We start from the raw sequence: 17,218 nt of genomic DNA, 5'->3' as shown, positions 1-17,218 counted from the left end.
CAGGATGCCCGCGGTCCCTGTAGGGGACCCCATAGGAGGGCAGACCCCGTAGTAGGTCCGTGGGCAGCCGGCCGCCCATTCCGGGGGTGGGGAGCGGGAGTTGGGGGCGTCAACGATAAGGAGGGGGGCGGGTTGAGGGGCGGGCCCCGGGGCAGGATATAAGGGTAGCCCCTCCTACCACGCGCCCTCTTTGCTGCTGCCCCCACACCAGTTAGTTCGCTCCTCTGGCTGCTCCTCGCCAGCCGTAGGGTCGTAGGTTGCCCCGCCCCCTCCCCTTCCCCGTCGGACGCGAGGGCCGCGCTTTTTGGCGCTGATAAGGTAAGCGGAGTACACTGCCTCCCACTGGGCCCCGTCCTTGGGCAAAACCCAAGTCGACAGGGCTCCGTGACTATGCCACGGGGGGGCAGGAGATCTGTGATCGTGTTATGGGTCGGGGGCTTGTTGTGGGGGTGTGGGGTACCGAAGTGTGAGCGGCAGCCGGGTGTGAGGGCAACAACCGTGGGTGATGTAAATATGGGCCGCGCGCTCAGCCAGGCGTTTTGCCTTGTGTGGGTGCACCGGAGGTCAGGGTGTTGGCCGTAGACCGTGGAGTTGTTGAATGAGGACCGCGCACCCGGCCATGCGGCTAGCTTTGCGGTATAGGATGTTTTCAATGAGATGTCGGCCTGTAATTTATATGGTAATTTATTTACAGCGGCCAAAGCGGTAATATGCGGCTGAACGTCTAGAGCGTGGTCCCCGCCGGCATTTTGAGCGGCCGAGACTGCGATAGGCCATTAGCGTTTAAATCAGGTTATCAACCGCATGCTGGGCTCTCTATGCTTAAAAGAGCTGCTTAGCGCGTCAGGCTGCCGCTTCACTGTCGTCGAAGTCCCCTCCGGGGACGCTGATAGCGTGGCCCTCGGCAGGAGAGTCACACGGGCGGACCCGCTCTGAACGGTAGCCGGGTTGGGACTGGCTATACCATGGTACACGCTGAGCCCTCTTCGGCCCTACTTAATCACCTGTAAGGCGGGGGCTCTGCTCAGCGCGACTCCTCTGGCTCGATGGTACTGATCTTCTCTCACCGGAGTGCGGGGTGGGCTCCCGTCCGCTTCTGGTTGTTATCAGAGCACTTCCGGGGTCATTCAGTCCCTCACGCAGCCCGGGGCAGGGTTATTGAGTAAGGTCCTTCCGCCCCAGCCGCCCTAGCACGACCGCGATAACTCAGGTACCTATCTCCTCCTCTCACCGGAGCGCGGGGTGGGCTCCAGTCCGTTCCCAGTTGTTATCAGAGCACTTCCGGGGCAATCAGTCCCTCACGCAGCCCGGGTCGGGGTTATAGTGTAAGGTCCTTCCGCCCAGCCCCCCAGCCCGACCGCAATAACTGCGGCAGTGCTCATGCGTCCTCTGGCCTGGTGTGGGGGCAGGCCGAGCTAACAGCAGGGGGCTGGCTCACCGCACAGCCTCTTCCTTTAATTTAGACATGGGGTCTCTGGCGTGTTCCCTTCAAACTGGTCGCTCCTCAATTTTCTGCGCCCAAGGCAGTCTGCTCTGGGGCAGGATATGTCCACCCACATGGGCTGCAAGGGCGGCATCCACAGGTGGCTATAATTTGAATGGCTTTCAAGCATTTGTTGACCAAAAATGTGGTACACTGGCAGCAAAGCGAGGCCCCAGCAGGCAGACACAATCGTTGGCTCACAGGTTTGGGAGCTGACTGGGCATAACAATCTTAGAAAGGAGTTTTTAAATTTGCATGCGAATCACGCCTGTCGTTGTGGTTATATTGCGGCGTCCTAAGTACATGTATAATTTAAGTGTTCCCCATTGCAGGCAAGAGCGGGATAGGCAATCCATTCAGAGCAGCAAGAGCATGGTACCAACGCGCGATCATAAGGTAAGACATAATAAATGAAGGTGGCGTATCGCCACTTTTAGAAGGGGTCACAGGAGGCGACCGGGGGGATCGGTGTCCATGGTCCGGTCCCCCTGGGTCCTTTTTAGGGTACTAGAAACAGTTGAGAAATTTAAATGATGTTTATATCAACCAATACAGGAGCGAGACGCACAGTCGACATCGCCGCACCACAGTCGAAAGCTAGTGACGCACAGTTATACCAGAGGCCCTGAGGCAACAAGTAAGTAGGAATGGTCACTGGAGTGACAACAGTTGGAAGGGAGGGTAGGAGGCTATGGTCCATGGCAGGATTAGTATGGATGGTCACTACTATTTTTTTTTGCAGGAGCGTTAAGGCCACACAGGATGTCTGAAGAGAGAACAACAGCCGTAGGATCAGGGTCGGTTTCGGATGCGCAAGCGGCGCAGGCGGTGATCTTCTTACAACTTGTTAAGACTAATGGCCTGGCTTGGGCTACAAACCTGCTTAATGCCAGCACCCCGGCCCCCTGTGGTCACAATGACATTATAGCTTTGGATGATGATGACACAGGTGGCGCAGGTCACACTAGAGCGTCAAAAAGGTTGTGGGTTCCCACGAGCTAAGAATTCCCATCGCCAACAAAAAAGAAGGGCGGAGCGAATACGACAGTCGCAGTGGTACATGAGGTGCCCGGGCCATCAGGCATGCGCGATCGTGTGCACCCGCCGGCGGAATACGCCACTAAAAGCGATCTGGGTAAGATCATGTCCACACTAGAAGTGTTTATGAAGGAGATGAGGGAAAGTGTGTCAAACAGCGGTGGGAGAGGTGTAGGCCCCACGAAGGTATGGGGAAATGGTGGATCTGTTCCTTTGCCCACTGCAGCGGCCAGCCAGACGCTAGGGAGCAGCTCAGGGTTGGCACCGTTAGTTCCGGTGGGGCCGCCGCCTTTACAGGTTGACAATTTAGACCAGGAGGGTATTGTACTAACCACTCTGCCTTCCCCTCCGCCGACGCCCTTACCAGCAGTACCACCATCACCTGCCACATCTCCCGTACCCCTGGAACTGCCGGCTCCTCCAGCTCCGCCGGCGCCAAACGCATTGATCACGTTGCCTACTCCTCTGTCGCTACCGATCCCTCCCACGACAACCCCAGCATCCTCACCCGCGTTGCCGCTTACTGAGGAGGTGGTGCTGGACGCTCCCTTGCTGTCAGGGCGATCTTCCTTGTCCTGGGAGGTCCCGCTGGCGGCAAAAGAATTAATATGGAAAAGGGAGTTCATAGATATTTTCTCACTACTCATGTTAGGCCAGCAGGGTACAGACGTACGTAGAGCAGGGATAAAAGAAGACGACAAAAAAGTTAGATTTCAGCCATGGCCAGAAAAGTCTATTGACACATGGTTGGAAGCATTCGCTATATTGTCTTCCGTCATTATGGAGACATTTTCAGATCAAGGACCTACCTTGGTCCAGTACGGCAGATTAATCCATAACGAGGCAAAAAAAAGGGGGGGTGTAGGTTGGCTGAATTACGACAGGGAGTTCAGGAAGAAGATGTCCAGGTCGCCTAACATGCGCTGGGATCACAAGGAAGTGCAGCTGTGGATGGACCACATGGGGTCCAGGGCGCTTCAAGGCGTGGCGACAAACAGCAAAGGGCAGGACACGCAAATAGCAGCACCTGAAAAGGGCAACACAACGGTTCACGCAGGGCAAAGCACTCCGCCCTTTCGGGGTGGCCAAAGGGGGAGAGGTCAACGAAGAGGAGGTGGGAAGTCCCTTGCAGGATCATGCAGACTGTTTAACAGTGGGCATTGCCACTGGGGGAAATCTTGCAAGTTCACACACACATGTAGCAACTGTGGAGGGCAACATCAGGCAGGAACATGCAGGACACCCAAGGGACAGAAGCAAGGTAGTCAGTACGGGGGGAGGGGTGGGTCCTGGCAGAATAAGTAGCACAGGCGCGCCAGATGCCCCCCCCCCCACCCCCAAAACCCCCTCCATCCCTTCAACCGCTGCCAACCAAGCCTTCACTAGCCCTGAACTGCCCAAATACTGCTCCCCCCAGCCGGTTGGCTACAAAGGTCAGCGCAGTGAAGGGGCCCTCACCAATAAAATTGGATCGACTGATCACCCTGCTGAATAAATACCCGAACAGATTGGATGGGAGACTGCTCCTGGGAGGGTTTGCTGAAGCTTTTGTCATACCTTACATAGGGGCACCTCTGGCACGAGATGCAGAAAACTTGAAATCAGCTAAGGACAATCCTGAGGTGGTGAGAGCGAACGTTTTTAAAGAACTGGAACTGGGGAGGGTTGCTGGCCCCTTTTTACAGCCACCGCTTGACAACTTTGTAGTCTCTCCCCTGGGGATAGTGCCCAAGAAAGAGCCTGGGGCTTTCAGATTGATACACCACCTGTCCTACCCTGAAGGCGAGTCGGTCAACCACAACTTGGAGGAAGGGGTGTGCTCCGTTTCATACTGCTCATTCGATGTGGCCTTGGACCTCGTACGTAGGGCTGGTAAAGGAGCCTGGCTGGCCAAAGCTGACATTGAGTCGGCTTTCCGCCTCCTGCCAGTGCATCCCAGCAGCCAACACTTACTGGGTTTTAGGCTGGGTGATGAATACTACTACGACAGGTGCATGCCTATGGGCTGCTCCATCTCATGCACATTTTTTGAGGCCTTTAGCACCTTCCTCCAGTGGGTACTCCAAGAGATAGAAGGGGTTGAGAGCGTGACTCATTATCTCGATGACTTCCTGTTTATAGGTAGAGCAGAGACACAAGACTGCGCTGAGGCACTAGCAAAATTCCAGGTAATGACAGAACATCTGGGGGTGCCATTGGCCCTGGGGAAGACAGTGGGGCCAGCGCAGGTACTAGTTTTCCTAGGCGTGGAAATCGACACCAATGTAGGGGAGGCTAGGCTTCCAGCAGATAAAGTCATTGAACTGGCAGCTCAGATCCAGACATTACTGGGGCAAGATAAAGTGTCACTGGACGATATACAAAGCTTGCATGGCAGACTAAACTTCGCCACCAAGGTGATTCCAGCGGGTAGAGCCTTTGCGCGCAGGTTAGCCAAGACAGTTGCCAAAATAAAACGCAGGCACCATCAGGTGAGGTTCAGCTTGGGGGTTAAAGAGGACCTCAAGATGTGGGGGGATTCCCTTGGGCAATTGAATGGCGCCGTCATATGGAGGGATCCCTGGACCAGCAGCCAGGAGCTGAGGCTGTTTACTGACGCGTCAGGCAGGGAGGGTTTTGGCGCAATCCTCGACAGGGAGTCGTGCGCAGCGAAGTGGCCCAACGCATGGAGGAAGAAAAAGATAACTGCCAACATAACGGTATTAGAGCTTTTCCCAATTGTAGTTGCTTTCCACCTCTGGCCCGCTTTGTTAACTGCGAAAAGGGTGGTCCTGTGGTCCGACAACATGGCTGTGGTCCAAGCCATCAACACCCAGTCTGCCTCTTGCGCGCTTGTTTTATGCTTACTTAGGGAATTAGTCAAGGTATGTCTGTACAATAACGTGGAATGTAGAGCTAGGCACATTCCAGGAGTCCAGAACTCGGCTGCTGACGCACTTTCACGTTTTCATTGGCAGCGGTTCCGAGAGGCTTGGCCGAGAGCAAGAGAGGAGATGACACCTTTCCCGGCTCAGCTCTGGCACCTGCTGCGGTGGCGCAGCGCATTAGAGAGCTAGGCGAGATGTCCCTGGCACCCCGGACTATGAGAAGATATCAGACTTGCGTAAAAACATTTTGTGACATCATGGGCCCTTGGGAGCAGGAGGCTTCCATTCAGATTGACAAGGTGCAAGCATTCATGATTTGGGCGAAAGATGAGGGGAAGAGCCACTCGTGGATGGCGGGTCACCTGTCGGCCATCGGGCATCATGCCAGGCTGTTAGGTCAGAAGGACCCCACCACATTATTTACGACCAGGGCAGCGCTCAAAGGTTGGGCAAGAGTGATGCCTAAATCAGTAGACCAAAGGGCCCCCATTGATTACGAGACATTAAAAAGTATGATAGACGCCCTTCCCACGGTCACCCACTCTGCCTACGAAGCATCCCTCTTCGCAGTGACATTCAGCTTAGCGTTTTTTGGAGCCTTTAGAATAGGGGAGTTGGTGGCCCGCTCCAAGAAAGAGATGAACTCTAGGGCCCTGCTGATGAAGGACGTGCGACTTACAGCTGAATCAGTAGAGATTTACTTACAATTCTCAAAGACAGACCAAGCAGGCAGGGGTAGGAGCATCTCATTACATCGCCTGGGCAACGACAGTTACTGCCCGGTGGCCCTGCTAGCCGCCTTCTTGTCTTGCCGCCCATGTACAGAAGGGCTGCTATTGATACACTTAGACGGCTCCCCGGTTACTAAATACCATGTGGATCATGTGATGCAAGGGTGCGTATTCTTGGCTGGCTATACAACAAAAGGGGCCAAGTTCAGCTCCCACTCTTTTAGAATAGGGGCGGCCACCACAGCTTTCAAGGAAGGTCTGCCAGCCGAGGCAATTAAGAGGGTAGGGCGGTGGGACTCCAACTGCTACAAAAGATATGTGAGACCACTTACTGTAATACACCCTTTTAGCAGAAGTGAAGTAGGGAACGTGTAGGCAAAGAGAGAATATGTTTACGTATGCCACGGTCACGTGGCCTTTTCTGGTTTGTGGTGCAATGTGAATTATAGACTACAGTTGCCACGTTTTGGTGGTTGTTTTACTTTGCAGTGCTTTGAAGTGTTCAAATAAACTATAATCTTGCAACGCATTGTGTTTTATTGCAGGCACAGAGGTGTGGGTGATGGGGCACTCTTATGTCACAAGATTGGCGAGATGGGTGAATGCAAGCACGTGGAAGCATGGCTTCACCAACACTAGTATATCCTGGTTTGGCCTCCCTGGAATGCATTGGCCTGCACTCTTAGCGACGCTGCGTAAGAAATTGAGGGAGAATAGACGACCGCCAAACATCTTGGTGGTGCATCTAGGGGGGGAATGACCTGGTACCATTAGGCAAGAGACGTCTATTAGATGCAATGAGGAAGGACTTGAGCATCCTGAGCAGTGAGCTGGGACCATGCAGCATATGGTGGTCGGAAATAACTCCCAGACCTATATGGCATGGAGCGATCTCGCAGGAGGCGCTGGAAGTTACCCGCAGGCGTGTAAACGCAGCTATGCGTAAATTTGCAGATATGCGAGGGGTGGGTTTCAGCAGGCACAGCTTACTGCACGCGAAATCCATTGGTTGCTGGGAATCTGACGGGGTGCATTTGTCCAAGGTAGGCATGGCAATATTCCTACTAGATTTAGGGGAAGCACTGGAAACAGCAGGATGCAAGTAGAGGAGAATAGGGGGCTAGGTAGTGGGGGCTCTAGGCGCAGCGGGTGCCACGCCCAGGGCTGTGGAAGAGGTACAAGGCGATCCCCATACAGGACAGGCGCAGGAACAGGACCTGAAGCCCCAGTGCGAAACGCACTGTGCTGAGTCATACATAATCCAAGGGGCCCTTCTTGGGGACTTGGTTTCGACTGCGCCCCGTTAGTCCTTAGGGCGGTTGTAAGCCTGAGCAACCGGGGGCTTGCCGATAGCGCCCCGCCCGGATGGGTAAGGTGTGAGTTAACTCTCCCTTGTCCGGAGGGTGGGGTGGGTGGACGATAGGTCCGCCGGTGGGAGGAGTTTCCTCCCAGGTACCACAACGGGCTATGGCCGCTGGTGTCTGTTACTTTGGCTCAACTTCAGGCTCCCTGCAACAAGGGGTTGCGGGGTGGAGGGGGTCGCCTGTCAGTTAACTCATCCTGTTATTTGTACTACAAATAAACCTGCAACTTCTTCATCCCAACATACTTGTCTGTGTTTCATTTGGGGTTTTGGGGAGGTTGTGGGCAGAGGCGTACCGATGGAACTACTATGCAGGATGCCCGCGGTCACTGCAGGGGACCACATAGGAGGGCAGACCCCGTAGTAGATCCGTGGGCAGCCAGCCGCCCATTCTGGGGGTGGGGGACGGGAGTTGGGGGGCATCAACGATAAGGGGGGGGCGGGTTGAGGGGCGGGCCCCGGGGCAGGATATAAGGGTAGCCCCTCCTACCAGGCGCCCTCTTTGCTGCTGCCCCCACACCAGTTAGTACGCTCCTCTGGCTGCTCCTCGCCAGCCGTAGGGTCGTAGGTTGCTCCGCCCCCTCCCCTTCCTCGTCGGACGCGAGGGCCGTGCTTTTCAGCTCCCCTCCCTGCGGCTCACCCGCTGAAAAGGGGGGAAGTGGGGAGGGGGGGACAGTAATAATGTATTAATGTTTTCTCTTGTTGCAGGAGGAGTTACAAGGCGATCCCCATACAGGACAGGTGCAGGAACAGGACCTGAAGCCCCAGTGCGAAACGCACCGTGCTGAGTCATACATAATCCAAGGGGCCCTTCTTGGGGACTTGGTTTCGACGGTGCCCCGTTAGTCCTTAGGGCAGTTGTAAGCCTGAGCAACCGGGGCTTGCCGATAGCGCCCTGCCCGGATGGGTAAGGTGTGAGTTAACTCTCCCTTGTCCGGAGGGTGGGGTGGGTGGACGATAGGTCCGCCGGTGGGAGGAGTTTCCTCCCAGGTACCACACCGGGCTATGGCCGCTGGTGTCTGTTACTTTGGCTCAACTTCAGGCTCCCTGCAACAAGGGGTTGCGGGGTGGAGGGGGTCGCCTGTCAGTTAACCCATCCTGTTATTTGTACTACAAATAAACCTGCAACTTCTTCATCCCAACATACTTGTCTGTGTTTCATTTGGGGTTTTGGGGAGGTTGTAGGCAGAGGCGTACCGATGGAACTACTAAGACTGCAGTTTTTGTTGCTGATATTTATCGATTTCCAGGAATAAGGAATTGCAATAATCCAGTTTGGATAAGAAAAGAGCGACCAATACAGTCTTTTGTAACTCTCGTGGAATATAGGGAAAGATTTTTCTCATCGTTTTTAAGAGAAAGAAGCACGATGATACTAGGCTATTTATCTGAGGGCCAAAATTCAATTTGCTGTCAAAAATGACCCCCAGGTTTCTGACCTTCTGTGCTGGTGAAGGACATTCTCCAGCTTCCGAAGGCCACCAGGATCGATTCCAAAGGGGCTGGCCCGACCCAAATTCCATCACTTTGGTCTTATCTGTATTGATTTTCAGATGGTTCTGGCTCATCCAAGTCATAATCTCGATGAGGCACGCATGGAACCTGGCTGCTGTGGTCTCTGGCCGATTAAGAATGGAAATGACGAGCTGTGTGTCATCGGCGTAGGAGACCAGAGCAAAGCCATGCCTCCTGACGAGAATAGCCAGTGGAGTCACATAGAGATTGAACAGGGTCGGGGAGAGTGCGGACCCCTGAGGCACACCAAATGGGAGATGGAAATTGTCCGATTTCAAACCATCCCAGAGTAACCTCTGCTCTCTTGCTTCCAGGAAGGAGGACAGGAGAGCCCGAGCGGCCCCCCCTATCCCTATGTCCCCCAGCCGCTGCACCAAAATCGTATGATTCACGATGTCAAATGCAGCTGAGAGATCAAGTAGCACGAGGACGGCCCTCCCTCCCTCATCCACCACTCTGCTGATCTTTTCAGTTGCAAGAATTAAGGCAGATTCGGTGGAATGATGGGAACGGAAGCCATGTTGGGAATTGTCCAACAGGCTGTTGACATAGAGATATTTGTTCAATGCTGTGTTTAGATGCTTCTCTAAAACTTTAGCCGCGATTGGAAGACTGGCAATAGGTCGATAATTTTTAAGATCAGTAGGATCCAAACTTGGTTTCTTTAGAAGGGGGTGATAGATGCTGACTTCCAAATAGATGGCTGTAGGAATCTGACACATTCCCAGGTTTACAAAACCTTGTAAATCTGGGAATGTGTCAGGTTCCATGGACGTTTCGTGGGAACACCCAAAGCAAGACCCACAAAACGCCCCTTTCACACAGAGTAATGTGTGAAAGTGGGCCATATTTACAAGGTCATGAAGAGCCACATAGGGTGGCTTTACGTGGACTTGTAGCTATGAGCAGGCACACTGCGCCACTGGTGCGTCAAAAAAAGTGTTGCACTGATGGTGCAATGGGCTTGTAAATAAGCCCCCTGGTTAGAGGCATTTCTTTATTTTCAGCCTTCTTAGCAAGAAACAGGCTTGTTTAGTTAATAAGAGGCTAGGTTGTATGTTATGGTATGTTAAATTGTACAGCGCACTGATCATCTGAGAGGGTATTCAGCTCCTCCATTGCCAGCCCAGCGGCATAGAACCAAGCCCATGGGGATTTTAAGTACAGCATTTTCAGGCAGTGGAATACTTCCAAACTCCAAGAGTTAAGCTACTAGAAATCGTCCTGCAAGCTACTGGTAGCTCAGGGTCGATGTGTTGGAGAATCCTGGGTTAATCAGAGCTCAGCAACCCATGAAATAATGCCCAAGGATATGAGTGGTCAGCCAGTGATTAACTTATGCAAATAATTACTTAATTCTACATGCAACAGGCACAATATACTGCATAAATCAATAGAGCATAATACTTGGTGGAAATTGTAATGCAACAGGAACCAGACAGATCGTGCTTCACAACAGTGGCATATCGCAGGCCCCTGCAGCCCCCGAGGTGCGGTGCGGGGGGGGGGGGGGGGGGGGGGGGGGCCTTCAGCACTGTACTCTGGCCTGAGAGCTCCGTATGAAATTCGGAGCGGGCCCCGCCCAGTACCTTGCCGCCCCCCCTCGTGTTGCCTTACGCATGTGCCTCACAATCTAATAAGTGATTCAGCTTCTGCATTTCCATTGGCTCCGAGGGTAAGTTAATGATCTCTGGGTACAATCGTGTGCTATCACTCTGGGAGGCCACTCACACATTAATGAAGTAGATGAACACACTATCCCCCTTGTCCATCTAGGCCAGGCAATCAGTTTGAGCTGACAGTCAGTCCCTTTCACTAGGCGTGTCACAGATGGTGAGCCGATCATTACCGCGGAGCCTCGTTCTGGGTCCACAACTCAGTGATTCTCAACAAGCGCACGTGATTGGAATGTGCGCTCAGTCCAAAAGAATAGGATGAACTGGCAAAGCCAATGTCTGGCCTTGGCAAACTTCTGACGTAGTTATTTGTTTTCTCAATTTTATTGCAAGTACATGCAACAAAAAATATATATATATATTTTTTAAAGCAAACTGCCTCCTAAATATGTCCGCTGTATGCTTACAATACTTACTGTTTTGATAGTGATGTTTTTAAACAACATGCTTTTCAGTTGTGATATGCAGTTCATTATTATTTTTTCGAAAGAGTCAAGATTAAATCAACACTTAACCAAGCACTCACATCACACGCAGGCACAATGTTTCAGTAAGATACACTTTAATAGGGGTGTTGGCAAAATCAACAGCCTACATGTAAAGTTAATATTAAAAAAATGACATTAAAAAAATATACTCTTTGAACTAGCTTTGTCAGTAAAATTAAAGGAACCACTTTGTGCAGAAGCTTTGTGTAATCACTCAGAGGGAACGGATCCAACAGGTACAATGGTACTGATCTCAATTAAATGAAGATACGCACACATTAAATATCCTAGACGTGGATATAAGCGCATCACAAAATAGTCTCTCAAATAAATTAAAATGAATGATAACAGGTAATGCTTAAGGGAGAGGCAAGCCAAAAAACGGTCTCCCTTCCAAGATAAAGACGTGAATCAATGCTGAAAGCAAGTGTAAGAGAAAAGAGTTACAGACACTAAAACCTTCGATGATAATAATCACTTTTTTCAATAGCACCAGAATCTTTGAAAACAAGTTGAAGCAGCAGTTGATTAGCACTCAGAGGCTACATACCTATGAGATGGAAAGTACATCAGCCTCTCTTATATCGGCAACTCCAAGTTTCGTGGATCCGAGCACAGATTGGCCCATGGTCCCAAAGCAACAACTCACCTTTATCGCCAGAGATTTAGACCCATTGTAACATTTTGTGATTGTTGTTTCTGAACCACAAATATCTGCCTTTTGAGCACTTGATAGATTGGTGCTCCTGATCCCCGTGCATTTTGATTCATTGCACCATTGAGTGATTCATGTCTTTGCATTGCAAGAACAGTGCCCCATTGCACTGTTGAGTGATTTATGTCTTTGCATTGCAAGAACAGTGCCCCATTGCACTGTTGAGTGATTTATGTCTTTGCATTGCAAGAACAGTGCCCCATTGCACTGTTGAGTGATTTATGTCTTTGCATTGCAAGAACAGTGCCCCATTGCACTGTTGAGTGATTTATGTCTTTGCATTGCAAGAACAGTGCCCCATTGCACTGCTGAGTGATTTATGTCTTTGCATTGGTTTCATCTTTGAGTGATGTATGTCTTTGCATTGCAAGAGCAGTGCCCCATTGTACCTTTGAGTGATTTATGTCTTTGCATTGCAAGAACAGTGCCCAATTGCTGAGTGATGTATGTCTTTGCATGCAAAGAACAGTGCCCTATTGCACCTTTGAGTGATTTATGTCTTTGCATTGCAAGAACAGTGCCCCATTAGACCGTTGAGTGATTTTTGTCTTTGCATTGCAAGAACAGTGCCCTATTGCACCTTTGAGTGATGTATGTCTTTGCATTGCAAGAACGGTGCCGCATTGCACCTTTGAGTAATTTATGTCTTTGCATTGCAAGAACAGTGCCCCATTGCACCTTTGAGTGATGTATGTCTTTGCATTGCAAGAACGGTGCCCTATTGCACCTTTGAGTAATTTATGTCTTTGCATTGCAAGAACAGTGCCCCATTGCACCTTTGAGTGATGTATGTCTTTGCATTGCAAGAACAGTGCCCCATTGCACCTTTGAGTGATGTATGTCTTTGCATTGCAAGAACAGTGCCCCATTGCACCTTTGAGTGATTTATGTCTTTGCATTGCAAGAACAGTGCCCCATTAAACATCTGAGTGATTGGTGCCTCTGCACCACAAGAACTCTGCATCATTGTGTGATTCAGGTCACTGTTTCCCTAAAAAGCTCCCACTGTACCAATAAGACATCAGAACCTTTGCAGTCCACAGACAGCGATCCGATCAGAGTTTGTGCTCTCTTACTCAAAGCACTGTGCCACGTTTTGCTACTGAGTGTTTGGTGACACTACACCATGAGATATGTGCCCTATTGTGTCATTGAGTGATTGATCATTCACAATCTAACACATAGGGAGCATGACTCTTACCAATGAGACTTCCTCCAACACTGTGCCTTACCCCTCTCTCTATGACTGGTCTGAGAGGATACTCATGTGACCCCAACCACTTTCTTCTTTTTTTAGTGATGAGTGTCTTGAGATTTGCTCCAGTGCTTGGAAAGGAGGTAATCTCAATATGTTCTAGGCATATCCTAGTCTCCTTCGGGGGGCAATCCTTAATAACTGCTTTAAGTCAACACTTCCCCTGCGTAACCTGAACAGATCTTTAAGATATAATGTAGTCATCAAACCCAACTGCTGCTTTTGATCAACCAACATCCCAGTTGATGCTATTTCTGTGGCTTAGCAAAGGGAAGCATGTCTTACTTCCACATTCAGTTCCTCCCACAACCGTCTTTCATTTTGTACCCGAAACTCCACTCTTGGCACAGAAATCAACAAATTCTCTCTCACAAAAGATTTAATACAATCCTTTCTAAAGCCACCGGTGAAAAATGCATCTCTTAATTTAAATGTGCTCAGAAATTATATTTGTAAAAGGGCCTATAACAATTTCCCAAGATTCTGTCCCTCTACTCAAAATAGGTTGGCTAACCCTCTCTTACTTTGCCAGCTACAAATGTCTCCCTCTTCTCCTTCTATAAACTCATTGAAAAGCTTGTACTCAAAAAGCACACTTAACTCTCAAAACAGTCCCCAACCTCACCAAAGCGGGGTACTGCTAACTTCATTCCACCAAGAACATCCCTTGAATGCCTATCACTGTTTTTCCTCAACACTAATCCTCTTAAACCCCTGTCACCTTCAACAGCAGGAAACACAATACCTGTTCATTATGATGGCCCCTCTTGGCAGAACTGGCTAAGCACTATAGAATTTCATCATACAGCTATCTAACTGATTCTAATCAATCACCCGGTCCTCTGACTCATCCCCTGACAGTGAGCATCCCTAAGGCTCAGTGATTGGCACACTTCTTTTCTTTCTTTACTCCATGTCTCTCAATCGGATCATATGCTTCTTTGGCTTCTTGTACTACACATACGTTGTGACACCAAAATCATCTTCTCCTTCACACCTCTCATCCCACTTTCATCTTCTGAAAAATACGGAAAACAAGATCCAGTGGTCCAGCCTTCTCCTACATCGCTCCTAAAGTGTGGAATGACCTGCCGCTACACATAAGAGTTTCCTCCTAATTTTTTTTAATTCTGCAAGAAGCTGAAAAACCAGGATTATTGAGCAGTCCCACTAGGCCATCTGTGTGGCTAGACTCACACCTACCAGGTGATAGTGCGCTCTACAAACCTGCATAACCCACCAAAATGACCAACTGCTGCACTCTCATGCACCACTTAAATTAACTGCTTCAAACTTAGTTTCATCAAACTCACGATGATAAAGTTCCCCGCTCAACTTCACCACTCAACCACTCAGTCTCCATGTATTTTACTTCATGATGTCGCCATCCTATTCCCAGCAACCTAAAATCCCAGAGTCTCCTTCTCCTTTTAAGCTAACAAGCAACTTCCATTCCTCATTCGTACCACCACCCGCTACGACCTACGCAACATATACATGTTGAGTAAACTCCTAAAACCTGGGATGAATAGACATTTCCTCCCTCTCTCCAATGACCACCCTCAAGTCTCACCTTCAACCAGGGCTAGATAGGCAGTTCAACCTTTCCCTGCTTCCTCTAACAGTTTTGAATATCTCCTAGATGATCCAGGCATGCCCCCATAGTTAATATTGATACATTCAAAGCACAACGCAATCACAAACATTCTCCGTTATATAACGTTATCTTTATACTGTATAAGGAATATTTTGAAAGCTGTTAAGGAAACATTGATACTGTTTCCACAGATAGTATATGACTGTAATAAGGAAACCGTCATAACCATTTGTATAGATAGTGTATGATTTTAATAAGGAAACAATGATAAATATTTGTACAAATAGAGTATGGGTGTAATAAAGAAACCATAATAACCGTTTCGGTAGATAGTGTATGGTTGTACTAAGGGAAGCTTTGTAAGCATTTCTATAAATAGGGCGTGATTACAACAAGAACACATAATAACCCTTTGTATGGATGGTGCATGGTCATAATCCTTACCTTAGATATGTAGGTCAGCTGCAAAGATCCGACGGCTCCAGTTCCATCAGGCAGATTCTGCAAAAGAGTGGCATGTAGTTGAGAAACTCAACAACCATTGCACAATAAATCCAAAGCAAAACTTTATCAGTAATTCTGTCATGTGTAATATGTAGTAAGGGTGCACCAGCCAGAGCATCTCGCTGGCAATTGCATCACTTTGCTAAAGTTGCTAACCTACTACCTTGGGCATTAGAATGTTGAGCGGTGGTTGCTGCAGTGTTTGATGTTCAAAAGTATGGCATCTGTGTTATAGTTTTAGATCACATTAGACAGGTTTTTATGATGTCTTCAAAACAGTCACATCTCTTATTGCTGAAAAGATTTATCTTATTGACAAGAGGCTGGAATTTTTTGCATGCAGAGCAGAACTTTATCCTAGAGAGGCATAAGTCTAATTCTTATACTCCCATACAGACAAACAGCCACACTCAATATAATCTTATGAAATCCAATGCCTCTTCTTGAACGTAGAAGACAATACAAAGAATGAATTAACAATTGCAAGATATTTCACATCAGAATAAGAAAGAACATTGGGAAAAATAACCTGGATAGTTGTGTATATTGTGTTCATGCAGATCTTAGGCTTGGCCATAAGTTTACATGCTTTGTTTCTCTGCATTTGCATGTCACCATTTATTTGTTTGGGGCAGTTGTGGATTTTGAGGGCGTAGGTTGGAGTATATCTAGACTGGAGTTTGGCCATATATGAAAGAGATAATATATGCATACACCATAAAGAGAAGCTTCAATTGCTCGCTAGTCCATAGCGGCTTGGGACTGATTCTTACAGGATTCACACTTGTACGGGATGAGAGGCAAAAGCATGAGCACCAAGAGTCGGCCATTAAATTGTAAGAATAATAAGAAGGAAATCCATTATAGGCTAAGCAGGAGATCCCTAGAGAGTCATGAACACTTAGTAGAATCAAGTTTTAAATGCTGTTGGATGGGGTTAACAAGTACAGCATCATTACGGCAGATAATTTCTTTCAAAATATGAAACTGTTTGTCAATTACAAAAGATGCATATTTAGGTCTACCCTCAAAACAATAATAATAATATTTAAAGTTACAAGCATTGAGTCTGTGGCTTATCAAAGGCGCCTTGAAGGTCCAACATTTTGTAACTTATTGGCTTCAAAAAGGCATTGACTCCCTTGATTATAACTTCCTGTGGAATACCTAAACCCGTTGAGTGCTGATGACGGAATTTCGCGCCTGCGCTGATGTTCTATTGAGCGGGGCGGGCCATGACGGAACCGCTCCGTCACAAGCACAGGTCAACCGACGCTGGTGACGGAGCGGTTCCGTCACCAGCATGCGGCCGCCGCGCGGCCGCCCCGCCCCCTTAGCACTGCGGCGGAATAGCCGCCGCAGTGAAGGGGTTAAGAAACTTTGGGTTTGGGCTGTGCCTCATATTGTATGTGACGGTGTAATACGCTGACCCAACCGCAAAAGTATGGGTTAATGGCATACTGTCACTGACTTTCCTGATCCAGCGCAGCACCAGACAAGGGTTTCCTTTGCTGCCTCACTTTTTCGCCTCTGTGACAGAGTCACTCCCGTCCTTGGTGCGATGCAATGCCCAAGACCATGGATTCCAATGGGGGGACGGTATCAAAGATTGGCTACTTGTCCACGGCTCCTTCATATGCTGAAACTAAATGGGCAGGCCTCTGGCGTTCTGATCAATTGGTCCAAATCAATATTGGTTCCCTTGAACGGGTCCCCTATAGTTACGTCATGACACTCTCTGCTACGGAACCGCAGATTGAGATTCCCTTACCTAAGCATATATATATTTCCCTGCTCCCTAGCCTCACCTGGTCACTTAACTTGACTCCTCTGGTCCATAAAATGCGGACAGGCTAAATAGATAGGCCTTATTATGTCTTGCAGAACGTTCCCAACCTCCTGCCCAACAACAAGTTCACTGGTATACACTCTGCTGTGCACTCCTTTCTCTTGGCCGATCGGGTGCCTAGCGTTACGTTTGAAAAT

At 49.2% G+C, this 17,218-nt stretch overlaps 1 protein-coding gene across 1 annotated transcript in view; it reads right to left on the bottom strand.

The window, feature by feature from the left end:
* The window catches only part of PLEKHA2 (pleckstrin homology domain containing A2), a 747,617-nt gene that overhangs the window by 246,794 nt on the left and 483,605 nt on the right, over positions 1-17,218 (bottom strand). The window contains exon 4 of the mRNA XM_086943737.1: positions 15,173-15,229. Within this exon, the coding sequence (XP_086799863.1) occupies positions 15,173-15,229 (57 nt within the window). The remainder of the gene's footprint in view (positions 1-15,172; positions 15,230-17,218) is intronic.

This window comes from Lissotriton vulgaris, chromosome 11 (genome assembly GCF_964263255.1).
Source record: "Lissotriton vulgaris chromosome 11, aLisVul1.2, whole genome shotgun sequence".
In the NCBI taxonomy this organism is placed as follows: domain Eukaryota; kingdom Metazoa; phylum Chordata; class Amphibia; order Caudata; family Salamandridae; genus Lissotriton; species Lissotriton vulgaris.
Note: the sequence above shows the minus strand (reverse complement) of the source record. Positions and strands in the feature narration are given on the sequence as shown.